The sequence below is a fragment of the Onychomys torridus genome, chromosome 3 (assembly GCF_903995425.1).
Source record: "Onychomys torridus chromosome 3, mOncTor1.1, whole genome shotgun sequence".
NCBI classification, from domain to species: Eukaryota; Metazoa; Chordata; class Mammalia; order Rodentia; family Cricetidae; genus Onychomys; species Onychomys torridus.
In genome coordinates, this window is record NC_050445.1 from 34,992,217 (window position 1) to 35,009,377 (window position 17,161).

General features: G+C 38.4%; 1 protein-coding gene across 7 annotated transcripts in view; it reads left to right on the forward strand.

Moving 5' to 3' along the window:
- Cnot4 (CCR4-NOT transcription complex subunit 4) overlaps positions 1 to 17,161 on the forward strand; it is a 107,227-nt gene that overhangs the window by 39,578 nt on the left and 50,488 nt on the right. For 6 of the 7 annotated variants that reach the window (XM_036180296.1, XM_036180300.1, XM_036180297.1 and 3 more), the window contains exons 2-6: positions 2,648 to 2,913; positions 6,602 to 6,799; positions 14,371 to 14,457; positions 15,212 to 15,313; positions 15,996 to 16,121. In XM_036180296.1, the coding sequence (XP_036036189.1) occupies positions 2,740 to 2,913; positions 6,602 to 6,799; positions 14,371 to 14,457; positions 15,212 to 15,313; positions 15,996 to 16,121 (687 nt within the window). In that variant the 5' untranslated portion in view covers positions 2,648 to 2,739. The remainder of the gene's footprint in view (positions 1 to 2,647; positions 2,914 to 6,601; positions 6,800 to 14,370; positions 14,458 to 15,211; positions 15,314 to 15,995; positions 16,122 to 17,161) is intronic. The other variant, XM_036180299.1, reaches the window with a different exon arrangement.

Below are 17,161 nucleotides of genomic sequence, written 5' to 3' on the forward strand. Positions count from 1 at the left end.
ATCAGAGACAGAACAGCCACAATATTAAACATAGAGGTTAGGCAGTGGTAGCACATGCCTTTAAAATTCAGTTCCTCTGAATTTTCCAGACACTTATGTAAAACTAGGAGTGTACAGCCGATTCCAGCTTGGCTTCCCCGTACTGTATGGTAGAAAACATAAAACAAACACTTTCATCATCCTCATCTAATCATCAAAGTCAGGTATTTTTCTCAAAAAAATGAAAACACCCACCCGGTGGTTTTGGCCACTTGAGTTTAAAAAAGTATCAATTCAGATAGTAACAAATTTTTCTAACAAAGGATGTCTACTTCTATTTTTTTGCTATGTCAGCATCCTGGTCTTTTTTCTTAGTGAAATTAAGTTTATATATACAGGGCTTGTTATGTAGAGAAAGAGTTAGATAGTAATTCTCCAGCTTGTTCTTGTTTTTAAAGTCTAAATAAAGAATAAATCTCTTTCTCAGTCAACTTACACATATTTACTAAATTGCTATATCTATTTTCCTTTTTAAGCAAGGATTTCACACTGTAGCCCTAGATGGCCTATAGCTGACTATATAGCATAGACTCACTGCATTCTTGTATCTCTTTTATCTTCCTGTCTCCACTTGCAGGTTGGGATGATGAGCATTCTTAGCTTTATTGCTGTATCTTAACTGTTAATGGTTTCCCTGTTTGTGGATGCTTTCTTGGCAGTATTTTGCTCTTTGATATAATGGTTACTGAGCATAACATTATGCTTGTTATATGAGTGTATTTATGTAGAAGAGCTTCTTATTTAGGCAGTATATTGAATAAAAAACAAAGGCTTTTATTTATTTCTTTATCCATTATCTGTGTCTGTCTGTCTGTCTTTGTCTGGCTGTCTTATTTATTTTTAAAGATTTCATATGTGCCCCTAAATGCCAAAAGAGGGTGTTGGATCTTCTAGAACTGGAGTCAGGGATGTTTAAGAGCCATCATGTGGGTACTGTGAACTGAACCCAGGTTACTTGCTTTTAATTTTGTTTTTGCTTTTCATGTTAATAAACTATATCTTTTTATGGCTTCTCATTTTGGGTGAACAGGGCTTAAGTGGGGGAAGAAAAACCCACCTATTTATTTTTCTAACACTTACCAAATAAGTCTCCAGTCACCTTTTAGTGTTATTTTGGTTTTGGAGACCCAAGTGCTGGGATTTAAAGGCCTCTGTACCACCACACCACAGGGTGTTATTTTATTATAGTATAAGTTAGATATGTACCAGTGTTTCTTATTATTTATAAAATGGTCCTTCTCTGCCATGGATACCATCTGTACCAGTGTTTCTTAATATTTATAAGATGGTGGTACCTGCCTTTAATCCCAGCACTTAGGAGGCAGAGGGCAGGCATATCCCTAAGTTCAAGGCCAGCTGTTCTACGAAGTGATTTCCAGGACAGCCAGCTAGGGCTGTTACAGAGAGACCCTGTCTCAAAAAACCAAAAATAAGTGGGGGTTGGGTCCATCATCCATATTGATTTGTAGTGTGATTTCTGTTAAAAATTAAAATTTGGTTATTTTTTTTCTATTTCTTTGTATTTAGTTTCTTTGCTATTTTCTCTATTTTTCTGAAATAAGTTGCAGCTTCATAGAAGACAGTTGAGGATCTGCTTGGGCTAACCATCACATTTAGCCCTCAGAAATGTCAATATTCAGTGTAACCTTTAAAATTGCTTTGTTCAGTTGTGTGTTGTTTCTAAACCATTGTGCTGTGGGGTTGCATCAAGATGTAGATTAGTTTACAGCTTTTCCATTTCAACTGCAAATAGTGATTTCAACTTACCCTACAGCATGAAATTGTTAACTGGTTTTCAACTCTCCATAACTTAAAAAGAATTCACATTTCACAAGGCATGATTGGGTCAGAAAGGTCTGTTTGTTCTCTGATTTCTTACAGACTTTTTGTAGCACTTACTATATAGGAATATTTTATAAATACATCTATTTGCTCAGCAGTTTTCACTTGCATAGTATTACATACTTGTAAACAGTTATGGCATACTTGTTTAGTTTTAAGCTATATTTTCTCTGGCAAGAATTTGATATTAATATGTAACTATAGGTGATTAAATCTCATTTTTATCAATCCCTTTCGTAAATTGTGATACATTTTGGCATAACATAATTATTATGTTTCTTATTAGCTTTTAAGTGAAAGATACATAATTAAATGTGCATAGTTTTGAACTTACTATTATTATTATTATTATTAAAGAGAATGAATATGTTGGCATGCACATGTCATGGTGTGTGCTTAGAAATCCAAGGAGAACTCTATGGAGTTGATTCTCTCCGTGTGAACTCTGGTGATTGAGCTCAGTTCAGTAGGCTTGGGCAGCCGTTGCTTTCACCCACTGAACTATTTTATTGGCCTCAGAGTTATTTTAAAGTTGAAGGTCTTCTTCATTTTATATTTCCCTAAAATGTGTTATAAACCGTGTTTAGATCAGTATTAAATGTCTTTACTGGAAGAAATGGCAATTCTTTTACATCTCTATTGCTTCTGAAACCTAATAATGCCAGTTCTTTTTTCTTCATATGCAAAAAAATTCTGAAATCCTATGATTATAGCAAAAGTATTTTTCCTATAGTAAATGGTATGTTTTAAATTTTTTCTCATGCAGGTCTAAAGAGTTCTACATTTTAGCTCTCAGTGCTGAATTTCCTTCTCCCTTAAATTATTATAAACTTTTGCTGCTGTCTAAGAAGCGTGAAGATGTCTCGCAGTCCTGATGCAAAGGAAGACCCTGTGGAATGCCCTCTTTGCATGGAGCCCCTGGAGATAGACGATATTAACTTTTTCCCTTGCACCTGTGGCTACCAGATATGCCGATTTTGTTGGCATCGAATTCGCACTGATGAGAATGGACTTTGTCCTGCGTGTAGAAAGGTAAGTGCTTCCAAACAACTTTATTTTGCTGTATGGGTTTTTACTGTCCAGTATTAACTCTGTAGTTCTTTTCCCATGAGTGTGAGTGATTGGTTGAAAACAAGCATTGTGTGATCTTGAAGGCCTAATGAAGTAGTAAGAGCACTGGCCTAAGAGTCAGGGTCAGGTGTTGCCTTTGTTATGTTAAAGCTGTATTACATCTGTAAAGTCATACAATCTCTGAAGGAAATAATAGATACAGTCTTGGTGCTTTCTTATAAGAAGATTTGTAAAGAACTATTAAGATTAGATATGATGATGTGGAACTAGAACATGTTCTGTATTAATGTGTGGGGTGATTCACTTTAGTTTTCTAGTAGTACTAAATAGGAAAGGCATTCACCAGAATTAGGAAGCAGAGAAGGGCATTCTGACACTCAGTTGACCTTTGACCTTTGCATTCAGTTGTGCACTCCAGTCTATGGGATGATGCTAGCCATATTAGGGTGGGTCTTCTCTCCTTGGTTGGTCTTCTCTGTAAACGCCCTTAAGGGGTGTGTGTGCGTGTGTGTGTGTGTGTCTCCAGATGATTTTAAATCCAGTCAGATTGACAGTGAATATTAATCATCACATCTTCCCTGGGATCTTTATACTCAGTTTTAAGTAACTGCCATCCATTGATTATGTTATTAGCAGTACTGATAACCGAATCTTTAGTACATATTTGTACAGGACATATTTTCATCACTTTTAATCCTCTTCTACTGAACTTCTGGTTAAATGTGATTCCCATTTTACACATGAGAAGGCTGGGGCAGAAGGGTCATATGGTTTTGGAGCAGGTTGCTGGAATTCAAAGCCTGGCCTTCTGATTCCACATTCTTGGTCCATTAGTAGCCCTGATGTTAGCTGTAGGAATGAAAATACTGTAATCCTGAGAAGGAAAACACAAAGACACACAACAGAGAGATTGCTAGTATTTTTGGAGGGCACAATGATAATTGTTTTACGAGTATTACTTAATCTCTACATCAGATTTTAGGATTGTTTGTACTTTATACATGAGGATACTGAGGCTTAGAGACTGGGTTGTTTAAGGGCACATGACCAGATAATGTTAGAACTGAATTTGAACTCTTGAGCCAGAGTCTGAATATTTATGCTCATCTTTCTTCCTATTAGATAGACTAGAAATGTACTTAAACAATCAAAAAGGATATAGGCTAAGGATGTGGCTCAATAGGTCAGGTACTTACTGTGCACTCCTGAGAACTTGAGTTGGATCCTGAGCATCCAGGTAAAAGCCAGGCTTGTTTTTATGACCCCAGCGCCTGAAGGATAGGGAAGGATCCCGAGAGCTTGCTGGCCTGCTAGCTTAGCCATCAGTGAGCTCCAGATTCAGTAAGAAAGTCTGTCTCAAATAAATGAGGTAGAGGCCTCCACATGTACATACATACCTGCACATACACACTAACAAGCATATAACCTAATTAATATTTTAGTACATAGTAGGATTTCCTTAAATATTTGTTGATTATAACATAAAATCCATATTTTGTTAATAGAACTGTCTTCTTTGCTTTTTTATATTTAACATAATTTCTTTATTGATTCTTTGGGAATTTCACATCATGCATCCCCATTCTGTCCACCCCCAAGTCCCTTCATATCCTCCTCTTCCCACTGCAGCATCCCCAAAACAAATTAAAAAATAAATCAAACAGAAACAAAGTAAGCAATAAACAAACAAAAAGAAAAATAAGAGCAACAACAAAAACCTTCTTTGTTCCTCCTCTTTTGCCGTCTCTCTCTCCAACACCTCTTTATTTGTCCTGGGGACATTGGGGGCCTCAATGTCTCACATAATATACCCCTTTGTCCTATCAGGTTTACTTGCAGATGTTCATAGCAATGAGTCACTGGTCTGTTTCAAAGCCATATATATATATATATTGTTGGTTTTTTAAGACAGGGTTTCTCTGTGTAGTTTTGGTGCCTTTCCTGGAACTCACTCTGTAGCCCAAGCTGGCCTGGAACTCACAGAGATCTGCCTGTCTCTGCCTCCTGTGTGCTGGGATTAAAGCATGCACCACCACCGCCTGGCTCAAAGCCTCATTTCTGGTACGCTATCATCACCAGGTCCTCACCGAAACTCCTCTGGGATATCCCACAGCCACCCTGTTTTAGAGATCCTGTGGTTATCATTCCACAGGACAGTTCCTTCATGAGCTCCAGCAGGTCCTAGATGGAGTAGATGCTAGGGTGGGCCAACCCTAGGCCCAGCTGTAGGCCTGGGTGGTAGTTGAGCTGGTTAGTCCAGGTCACCAGGGCCTGAGGGGCAGAGCCAGCTCCCCAATGCCTATGCAGTCAGGGTTAGCTCTTCCCCACTGTGGTGAAGTGGGGTGGGGGGGACAGGGTAGCTTTCTTGTTACAGTGTCCAGTGAGGGGCAGAGCCAGCTATCCCAGGCCCGGCTCAGCATGGCCCTCTAATTCTATCAGGAATGGTTCTCACTGCCCCCTGAGGCGACACGGGCCACAGATATCAACACAGACTCCAGCTGCAGCAGGACCACAGGCCCAGACATGGTCCTTGGCAGCATGCTTAGGCCTGGACAATATCTTGTTCTGGATAGGTGCATAGGCCACTTAGATCAGAATGGCTCTCGTGGTGGCATGGCTCAGGAACAAGGCAATAGGTTAGGACCCCAACCTCTGGCTTCCATGTAACCTTTGGTGGCAACACAGACCTGTGGGACCACAGAACCAGACATGGTCCTCGGCAGCAGTGGGTCTAGATTTCACCATTGCCCCAGGTGGGAGTGTGCAAGCTATTCAGATCAGCACAGCCTCAGTTACAGCGTGGCCCTTGGACACTAAGGTGGCCTTAGTTCTTGGGCATCCATGTGGTCTTCGATGGTAACGGGAACTTTGAACATCAACACAGACCTTGACTGCAATAGGACCAAACCCAGACATGGCCCTTAGCTATAGTTTTGACCCTATGTCAACATGGTATAGGGTAGCAGTGCAAGCCACTCAGATCTGCATGGCATGTCTCTCGGCCACCATCGTGGACTCAGCTGGCTGACCTTACCCTGGGATCCACATGGCCTTTGGTGGCAATATGGGCCATGGACTTCAACACAGACCCTGGGTGCAGTAGGACCATGGACTCAGACATGGTGCTTGGTAGCAGTCTAGGTCCGAAAGTCACCATGGCCCCAGTTGGCTGCACAGGCCACCTAGAGTGGCATGGCCCTCATGACAGCGTGGCCCTTACACACTTATGTGACCCCAGGTGGTGGCCCAGACTCCAGGCCATGTACAGCAACACAAACCCTGGCTGTTATAGCACCACGGACCCAGACATGGCCCTTGGCAGTAGTCTGGGCTCACTCGGGTCTTCATTGCCTTTTACACAGCATCTTAGGAGCATAATCTCTCTCAGAACTGTGTGCAACATGTAATGGGAATACCAAGATTGAGTGATTGATTTTGTTGTTTTGACATTTGTATTAAAAGTGATCTCTGCTAAGCTTTAAAAAATAATTTTTAGAAATTTTAACTTTTATTAAATACAAATATTTTAAAGCAGTTGAAACAGAAGAGGGGAAACTATTAGTTTTACCTGCTGCTCAGAATTTGATATTTATTATTTATGCAGTTTTTCTATTTAATGCTAACTTCATCTTGTTTATTATGCTTATAGCCATATCCAGAAGACCCAGCAGTTTATAAACCACTTTCCCAGGAAGAATTGCAAAGGATAAAGAATGAGAAAAAGCAGAAACAAAATGAAAGAAAACAGAAAATTTCAGAAAACCGAAAACATTTGGCTAGTGTACGTGTGGTACAAAAAAACCTCGTCTTTGTTGTAGGTCTGTCACAGCGCCTAGCAGACCCAGAAGTAAGTCCTCTTCTGATTTCACTGTCAGGATGATAGTCTTCTCTGTCTGCCTGTCTTGCTTGAAAATAATAATTGATCCTGAGTAACTGGAAGATTCCTCAGAGAATAATAAGTCTTGGGAGAAAATATGAGTAATGATAATTTTTAGCAATGGTTAAGAACCAGTGGCCAATTGTGATCTTAGGCGTGCCTTAATCTTTCTGGGCTTCATTTTCTGTTGTAAAACTGAGGGCTTGAACTGAAAGTCCCTTTAGAGTTAATAGCTTGTGAAAATAATGACTGTCAATCTTCAAGGCTAATATGAGTTGTGAGTACTGTTTTTTTTTTTTTTTTCTCCTTTCCCTTCTCTGTAGCTGTGTGAACCAAGTACTTGGAGAGTTAGTTGAATCTACTAAGTAATCTTAATGAGCTGCCTAGGTAGCACTGTGTGCCGCACTGTGTGTAGAGGTCAGAGGAGTTTGTAGAACTCAGTTCTCTCCTTTCACTGTGTGGGTTCTGGCCTCTAACTCAGGTCATCAGTCCCAACAGTGAGTGTCATTACCAGCTGAACCATTCTGAGCCAACTTGATGCTCCCCAAGTAGTAACTCTTGTTCATTCAGAACTCTTGTAGTGTGTCATCATTCTTTTACTTTGTAGATCTAAGCCAGTTTTAGAGAAAGAAGGAAAATTTGACTAGGTGAAATAAAAGACCAAATTCTTTGTAGTTCAATTTTCTAGTTGATGACTCTTAACCTTTCTCTTTTCTCCTCCATTTAGTCTTATCGAAGTTTCTTTGAGCTCTTACTTTCTTGCGGGCTTTGGCTATGCATCTGCTAATTTTTGATTTCCAGTATATCATGAAATGCTGACAAGATTGTTGGGAAGGAAAACTGAAGCTGAGTATCAGCTAGAATGTTTGCTTCAGTAGGAAAGTGCTGACTTTAGGTAGTCTTCCAAAAGTTCTTGAAAACATAAGGGGATGTTCCTCATGGTGCTGGAGATTAGTTAGCTCTGCAGTAAAACACTCACTTGTCTGTTTCCAGCATCTTTTTCCTACCTGGAGCAAATACCTGCCGGGTGGGGGAACAAACTTAAAACAAGATTGGTTTTGGTTCATAGTTTCTGTCTGAGGCTTCAGTTAGCTGGCTTCATTGCTGTGGGAGATCATCCTGTTGGTAACTGAATGTGAGAGAGGACGCTGACCAGCACAGACAAAATAAGAGTCTGAGAACAAGATGCCTTTCAAAGGCACACCTCATTGACCCACTTCATCTGCATGGGCCCCACTTTCTATACTTTCTACCACCTCCCAGTATTCTAGTCAAATATGAATCCATTAGCAAACTGATCATTGTTAAAGCCAAAGCTTTTATATCTACCAGCTACAAGACTGAGCCTTCAGTAAGTATATGATCCTTTTTAGGGGGATAACTTCATATCTAACTATAACTGAACCTGCTGGCTCTTTTTATAAAGACTAGAAAAATAAATATTCACCAATTGAGTTTATATTAAGGCCTTAAAATCCCCCAGATCAATAGAGGAGAATCTCAGGGGAGCTATTACCTGGAAGAACCTATCATGAGCATTAAAAATTCAAGATCAAAAATTACTAGGATCTGGGCCAGTAATATGGCTCAATGATCTGAATTCAGTCTCTGGATCTCATTTAATGGTAGAAGGAGAGCATCAACTCTGCAAAGCTATCCCCTAACCTCCACATGTACCATGGTACATGTCCACTACCTTGTGCTGCCCTCTACAGGCACCACACACAAAGAATTACTAGGAATATAGGTCCAAGGACCTTGGCATTAGTGCTTCTATCTTATCAGGAGACCTGCTTCTTTGCAAAGGGGTTGGCCAAGAATTCATACCTGTGATCTGAACATTGAGGGTGGTAAAGCAAGAGGACCATGAGTTTGTGACCATCTTGTCTACTTAATGAGTGTGGGGCCGCCCTGAGCAGTGAGGCCCGTCACAAGAAACAAAGAAAACACTCAAACAAAAAAGGACTTAAATAAGAAATACTAAGGAAAGAATTCATTTTAGACCCACAACTTGAACAGTCATTCCATCTTGTTTGTAAGCTTCCTTTTTTTTTCTTTTCTCAGGCAGACACAATCCTACCTCTTCTGTGACCATGTCTCTTGAACATGACTAAAACTTTGCCCTAATCTGTCTTTGCCCCTTTCAACTTTGCCTTTAAAACAATGTCTCTCTCTCTCTTCTCCCTCCCCCCCCCCATGCTTGTGCTATAGAGTATGTACATACTCATAATGGGTGGCCTGCCTAGTTGGTTCTCTTCTTTGACCTTTATGTGGGTTCCAGGGACAGAGTTCAGGTTGTCAGATAAGCACAGCAAGAATTTTGACCCGCTGAGCCACTGCTCGGGCTCACTTGTGTGTTTTTGTTACTTTTCCCTAATCATGCTGATGACTTTTGCCTTTCTGAAATTGCCACTTCAGTAACTTGCTGGGACTTTTATCTTGATTGGAGAGCTTTTATATATCTTTAGTTTAGCCATTTCTAGTATTAGTAGCAATGTGAAGTAACATCTAGAAGTGGATTGGTTATCAAGTGTATTCTTTTATTAGTCAGTAGAAAAAAATCTCAGAAGCTGTGGTAATTTGATGATGCTTAAAAGGTAATTGTATATATTTGTGTATCTTAAAGTCCTAAAAATGTAGTTTTAAAATAGCTTTTGTATGTCAGAAAATTTTATGTCATGATCAGTTATCAAGTGTATTCTTTTATTAGTCAATAGAAAAAAATTTCAGAAGCTGTGGTAATTTGATGATTAAGAAATAATTATATCTTAAAAGTCCTAAGATTTCAAGTTTGTGGAGATAATCATTTTTATTAAAATTTGAATTTTGTAAATACTGTGTTTGATACTGAACATAAGTTAGGTAGCAAGCCAGACATAAGACTGTACTCTTAGCAAGTTTATAGGTCAGAGAAGACAGAATTCAAGTGCTCACAACATTCCTGAGAAGTAGGGGGCTGGAGAGATAGTTCAACATTAAGAGCACTTACTGCTCTTGCAGAGGCCCGAAGTTTGGTTCCGAGCACCTACAGGTTGCTCACAATCATCTTTAATTCCAGTTCCGGGGAATCTGACATCCTCTTCTGGCCTCTGAGGACACTGCATGCACATAGGCAAAACACACATACAAGAAAAGGATGATTAAGTTCCACTTTGAGAATTAATAATATTAGCTAGGCAGCAAATAAGATCAGGTAGTGTCCCAGGTATGTGGTAGCTCCAGAGAACATTTCATTTGAGGAGCTAAGTAGCTGTTAAAGCACAAACATTTCATTTTATAAATGAGAAACTGAGGCAAAACAAAGTTGAGTGACTTGTTTAGTATGATAGAGCTTCTCATATTCTGGTGTGTTTTGTGCTGATGATTGCCTTGGTAATCCATTCATTATCCACTAACCAGCCTCTGATTGCCACATTTTTGTTTTTCTTAGTAGTGTCCATGAATGCTTGACCATGTTCCAAAAAGAATACCTCTGCCTCTGTTTTATCAGTTGTTTAGGCAAAATCTAGAGTGTTCCGATTAATATGGAATGTTTAAATTCTTTGAATTCCTTCTGCCGTAACAGCCTTTTCATATCAACCATTGGTTATTTGCTAATTTGCTAATGTATTGATGTATACATTTAAGTTTTAGTTTTCCTTTTCTGACAGTCTGTTGCTCACACTGGCCTTGAACTCCTGAAAACCCCTCTGCCTCAGGCTTCTGTGTTGTGAGCTACCACACTTAGATTTCTATGTAATTCTTCTTACTTAATGTTAATATAATTCATTTTTTAAAATTTAAAACCTATTGAGTACCTACACCATGCCAGGCACTATGTAAGACACTGAGCATACACAATATACAAAACAACACCTGCTTATTTGCAGAAGTAACAGTCCTCTGTGATGAGGAGCACTGTGTTGCTTTAGTGGCACATGGGAATTGCAGGGAAGGTATACCCATCTTTGTTATCTTTGAGCTAAAGTGTTTCCTGCACAGGGAATGTCTAAGAGTTTCTGAATAAGAAAGACCTTTTTCTGCACTCTGATTTCTTTGTCTGGAAGGTTAGAGTTCAGTGGTGAGATGTGGTTGGGGCAGGTTGAGTGGCACTTAATCATGAAAGTTTTGCCAACAATGTTGAGGAGCTGCATTTGATCCTAAAGGCAATGAAAAGCTGTTGAATGTTCTCACTAGAATGACATGCTAGATCTGTGCTCTGGAAATACCATTCTGGCTATCATATGGGCATGTCAATGTAATTTTATACCTATCTTGTTTTGTCATGAAGGTGTCATGCCCAGATATTTACCAGAAACTATTTCCACAGATCAGTGGTCTTCAACTCTTCAACTCTAAAAGTGGTTCATTGCCCACTTTTAAAAAACTAACATTGTATAAAATGCCTTCTTTTTGTTGTTGTTTGTTATTTGCACTTTACTATTCATTCTTGTGTGTTATAGAGAACTTGAATCAGAATATTTTGGGGAAAGACCTGTATTGATAACTTGCCAAAGCTCCCATATTACTTCCAGTGTAGTAATTCCAGCCAGAACCACTGCTGCTCTTGGTTGAAATATTATTACCTGTCTTTCTTCCTTTCCTTTTCTTTCTTTACTTTTTTTTTTTTTTTTTAGTTTTTAGAGACAGGGTTTCTCCTGTAGTCCTGGCTGTGTTGTATCTTGCTTTGTAGACCAGGCTGGCCTCAAACTCACCGAGATCTGCCTGTCTCTGCTTCCTAAGTGCTGGGATTAAAGGCGTGTGCCACCACTGCCTGTCTACCTATCTTTTTCTTAATGACTTAATTTCATTGGACCAGTCAACAGCATTTGACACAGGCACTGCTGCTTCCCAAATAATGGTCCCCTGAGTTTTTACTCCTATAAGCCTGTACTCTACCCCATATCCATACAGATTGTATCCTTCATTTTCTTACAGTAGTCTTCTGCTTTTCTTAATCAGAGTAAAACTCAAATTCCTCATAAGGGCCTGCCTACTACATGACCGTATAGCAAACTACCTGTCTGGCCACATATGCTACTGTTTTTCTGTTGTAATGAACATGACACAGGCTTCCTTGGGCTAGTCTAAGCTCTTGTTCTCCCCAGTGCCCTAAATGCTCTTGTGTCAGGTGGGATTGTTGCACGAATCCTAAATGGTCTTATAATAAAAACCCAGAGTCAGATATCAGAGTGAAAGCTGAAAGATCAGAGATATAGAACAAGCCATAGCCACCACCTCTTACCTCATCAACTTCTCAGCCTGACAGATCCTCTGCAAGAGCGCCAATTCCTGTCTCCTCCCACCTTATATTCCTTTCTCTGCCCAGCCATATCACTTCCTATCTCAACCTTCCTAGTGCTGGAATTAAAGGTGTGTGCCCCCACTGCCTGAGCTCGTTGGCTAATTCTGTGACAAGCTCTGTCCTCTGATCTTCAGGCAAGCTTTATTTCTTAGATTACAAATGTATCACCACATGGGATGCCTGTATTCCAGTTTCCAGGAGACAGCATATGTTTCCCGGAAAAGAAAAATGAAACACCTATAGCATATAATTTTTTTGTTTGTTTGTTTTTCGAGACAGTGTTTTTCTGTGTAGCCCTGTCTGTCCTGGAACTCTCTCTGTAGACCAGCCTAGCCTTGAACTCAGAGATCTACCTCCCTCTGCCTCCCCAAGTGCTGCCACCACCACACCTGGCATGTACAACACCTTCAAAAGACAAGGATGAAGAAATCCTTGAGACAAGTCAAGAAGTACACATATAAACAGGACACTTACATTAAAAAATTAAAAGTATGAACAAAATCCCCAAAAGACATTTCCTTGAAAAGACTTAACAAACAGGAATAATTTAATCACTGTGATGGTATCTCCCCCTGTATATTTCTGTGTGTGTGTGTGTGTGTGTGTGTGTGTGTGTGTGTGTGTGTGTGTAAGTGCTTGGTCACAGCTACTATAGAACCTTTCTACTTGTGTGACATTATTACTTTGGAGTTTACTTTGTCAAGTCTTAGGTCTGTCTTAGACCTATTGGATGATATGAATTTCTTTTTTAACTTATCTCTCAAATGATTTGCATTACTATTTAATTTCTTGGAGTAGTGTTTTTACACTACAAAATGTAGCAGTTAGAGATGTAGTTTGTTACAGGTATATGTATTGTCAGCTTAAGTTTCCATGAAATGATATGAATGATTTCTGCAAAACATATCAAAACATAAAGTCCCCTCCCTCCCCAATTGAAACTTCCCCTAGTCTCTATAGTGGTCCCTTCAATGCTTCCTTCATTGAGAACTGCTGCTATAAACTCACTTGGGAGAAGAGCTGCTGCTGAAGAACAGCCATGTGCTGCCAGCCTTGGGAAACAGGCATTTTAGCTATGAGACTGATAGCTGAATCAGTATTCTTCTAGCTGCAATATTGAATGCAGTTTCAAATTTTACTGGCCAGAAAATCCCTTTTCAAACTATTTCTTCTCCATCCTTAACCCCTGAAACAATCTGGAGACGAGGTTTCATTTCATTAGCTACCATTATTGTTCTGTAAATCAAGGGGTCTGGGTAGGTAAAAAAGTGGAAAACCACTGTAGTCACCTTTTAGTCAATTAAAACTGCCTGTATGTAATCTTAAAAACACCCCAAAATAGTACGGTAGTGTGTATTATGTTGAAAACTGTTAAGAATTAATGGCATAACATAGACTGTTCATTTGAGAAAAGAGTCGCTGTCTGTAAAGTTCTAGGAAAAGACCAAAATTTAATGTTGAGGTAGTTCCAAGTCATGGAGAGGTTTTGTATCCTATAATATTCTGATCACATTAGTCAAGGTTATGGAAGTTTGTAAGAAAATCTAAAAGAGCACTGTAGGTGAGAGAGAGGCGAGGCCAGGAAAACCCCCAAGAAGTGACTAAGGCGCTAAGAGGAAGAATGTAAATTGGTTTCCCAGATAGAACTTAGCACTAACTGAGCAGCAGCAAAGATTGTGAGGAGGGAGTGAGCCATGAGATACTTGCAACATAATGAATTTACTGACATAGGAAATTATACACATAGTGATAAGTCATAAAGCATAGAAGATTGAGGGGATGCTATTAGCATATTTGGAATTTATAAGCAGGGCTTTAGTGTAATATACAATAGATTTATGAGACATAGATGTCATTGCTTATGTCTGTTCTGTGCCTCTCTGTTCTTGTATATAATTTTGATCATTGTTTTGATCACTACTGCCTCATAAAAATCATTTATTGGTGACAGTACAGTTTCTGTGAAGGTAAGACCCCATAGGTTATTGATGCAGACATTAGAACATAGTAATGCCAGACTTAAGTCTCAGTTCCTATTTAGTGTTTTATATATATAAAAGAATAGCTCTTAGTTAGGCTCCTAAAATATCCTGTGAGTTAGCTACATAAATGCATTTAGGAGGTAGTCACATTAATTAGAAACTTAAAAAATTACCAGTGTGCTTTTCACTTACAAGGGATGGTAAATGTCCCCATTATAAGGATAAAGATGATTAAAGCGGGGACAGTTTATGCCTTATTTCTTCTTCTTTTATAGGTTTTAAAACGACCAGAGTATTTTGGGAAGTTTGGTAAAATACATAAAGTTGTCATCAATAATAGCACATCATATGCAGGCTCACAGGTAACTCATTATAGGGATTTTTGCGTTTCCTCCCTATGGTCTGGGCTTGACCTGGGCTGTCAGAAGGAAAATTTGCTTTCTGCAATCAGAAAGTTTGAGGGTCAAAGGAGTTATACAGTGTAGTGACCTCTGTTGGTGGGCTGGGGGAGTTTGTATGTTCATTGGATCCCTCAGGACTTAGAGCGAAAGGCTTGATGGAATTAGAGGGAAATAGAAAACAAAAGTTTATTGAATGGGCTAAGGGGTGGGGGTGGTTACCATGCAACCTGATAACTAGATAATTATTTATAGTCAGTATTAATTTTAGATATTGAAAACTTAATACAGCAGCTTTGTTAAACTGGCATTAGTTAACAACTTGTACAGATCATGTTTATTTTTGAGAGTATTTACTTTGATACAATGTCTTTAAATCTGACCTTTTAAAATTTCACTTCTAAACTTTTTTGTAACTTTGATGAGCCTGTCCAGTTACTTTTGAAAAACAGAGGTGGGGGGGAGGAAAGATACTATTTTATTTATCTATGTTATAATCCACTTTAGCTAGATAAAGTTCAAGTATGATTACTTTTAAATGAGCTAATAGAAGGAACAACATTATATCAAAGACTATTCTAATTATTACCATTGTTATTAACAATGTCAGTAGTAAAATAAAAACTTTTAGAAAATCTTAGGCAGGTTGCAAAAGAATTTTATTTTTCATCACTAATTTGAAACTAACAACAGTGGAATGGGATGTGTTTTGCTTTAGGGTCCAAGTGCCAGTGCTTATGTAACCTATATCCGGTCAGAAGATGCTCTCAGAGCAATACAGTGCGTCAACAATGTGGTGGTAGATGGCAGGACACTAAAGGTAATATGTTTCTCATGATTATTTTCAGTCTTTTAAGAGGAAATGTTAAGATTAAAATGTATACGAGTACCTGGCATTTAAAAGGTAACAAATTTGAGGGCATTTAATTTAAAGGTTGTCTTTTTGGTTTCCATACCAACCTGTTAATACACAAATTTTTTTAGTACTAAGTAGGGCTCTGTTTTATTCATTAAGTGGTAATGCACATTATCTAGAGGATAATACTTTAACATTTTAACTCATGTTTTTCTTATTTTATGAAAATAGAACTGTTCTCATCAGAAATGGGTAGTAGTTATGAATTGTTTGTTTGGGCAAATAATCCCAACCAATGTAAATGGAAGAAGGATGCCATCATTAGAAAAAGGAATTTCCTTTCTTTACTGAACTACTTATAAACATGGAACAGGCTTTTTCTCTGCCCCTAATGCCTAAATAAGAAGATTTGAATTTGCAAACTCTGGAAACCATTCACTTGGATGTTTTCTCTAGATTTTTTAAGTAATCACAATAAGTCCACCAGTAATAGTTCAGCTCCCTAGTGTTCTCAGTCATGCATTGTTCTGTCTGTGTTTCATTTAAGTAAAGTAATAAATAAAGTAAATTAATCATGGAAATTGACATCGTGATATCAATTCATGTTTTGAGTCTTCTTTTTCCTGTTCCACTCTTTTTTCTACAGGCGTCTTTAGGTACAACAAAATACTGCAGTTACTTCTTAAAGAATATGCAGTGCCCAAAGCCTGACTGCATGTATCTGCATGAATTGGGAGATGAGGCAGCCAGCTTCACAAAAGAGGAAATGCAGGTAGTAAACTCATGTGAATTACTAGTTTAGTACAAAAGGAATTACTTTTAAAGTTAAAATTATAAAGGCAAAAATGAAGATTTGAGTTTATAAAACCGATATTACTTTAAAGTAGCACTTCCAAAGTGTCTCTTAAAATGTCTCTTCTGTGGACATGGTTCTAATAAGAACGAGTCTGTGGTCAGCTAAGTCAGAAGACGACATTAGTAAATCAGCAGATTGATTTGTGGCAAAATGCTCCAGAGGTTTAATGTGCCAGCATGTATTCAAATGGGAATCCGACTGAGCACAGGAGACACTCGGGAGTCCACTTAAAGGAGAGTGTCAGCAATAAGAAAGCCAAGGGGTACAGTAATTATTAGTTGGGGTTTTTGTTGTTGCTTTTGTCTGTTTTGGTTCAACATCTACTCTTTATAGAATATTCTAGAAAATAATAATCTGTCCAATGATGGTGATACCATTTTTAAGCTTTGATTCTCCTTTGAAAGTGTCCACAGAGTAGTCAGTGTCCTATAAAAGGTGACTTGAAGGCTTAATATCCTGTCTTCTTTTTTTACGTTTCCTTTTCTCCTGTCTTTTTTCAATTTGTAGTATAAACATGCTTTTACAAGTAAAAATGTTGACCATACGGCATATTAAAATGAGGATTATACCAAAGCATAATGCTGCAGTTCCCTTTTGTAGATGAGGACTTCAGATTGTTGCTGTGGACTTTTGCAGGAATACTTCTCATTTAGAAGGTGGGGGGCATTCATTGCTACTTTTTATTCCAGGTCAAACTAGAAACTATATGAGCTTCTTTAAAGGCAGGTTGTAAACAGCATGAAGCTTTGTCTCTTTTGACTTGGAGTTAATGCAGATTAAGTCCCATTCATTATAATAACCATGTTGGTGATTTTTGACAACATTGTCTTTGAAATAAAAAAAAGTGTTTAAAATAATGATATTCAACAGGGCAGACAAAATACATCTTTGTTAGTTAATAACTTTAAAAAGTTTTATTCATGAATGATTTTTTTTCTTTAAATGAAACTTTGTTT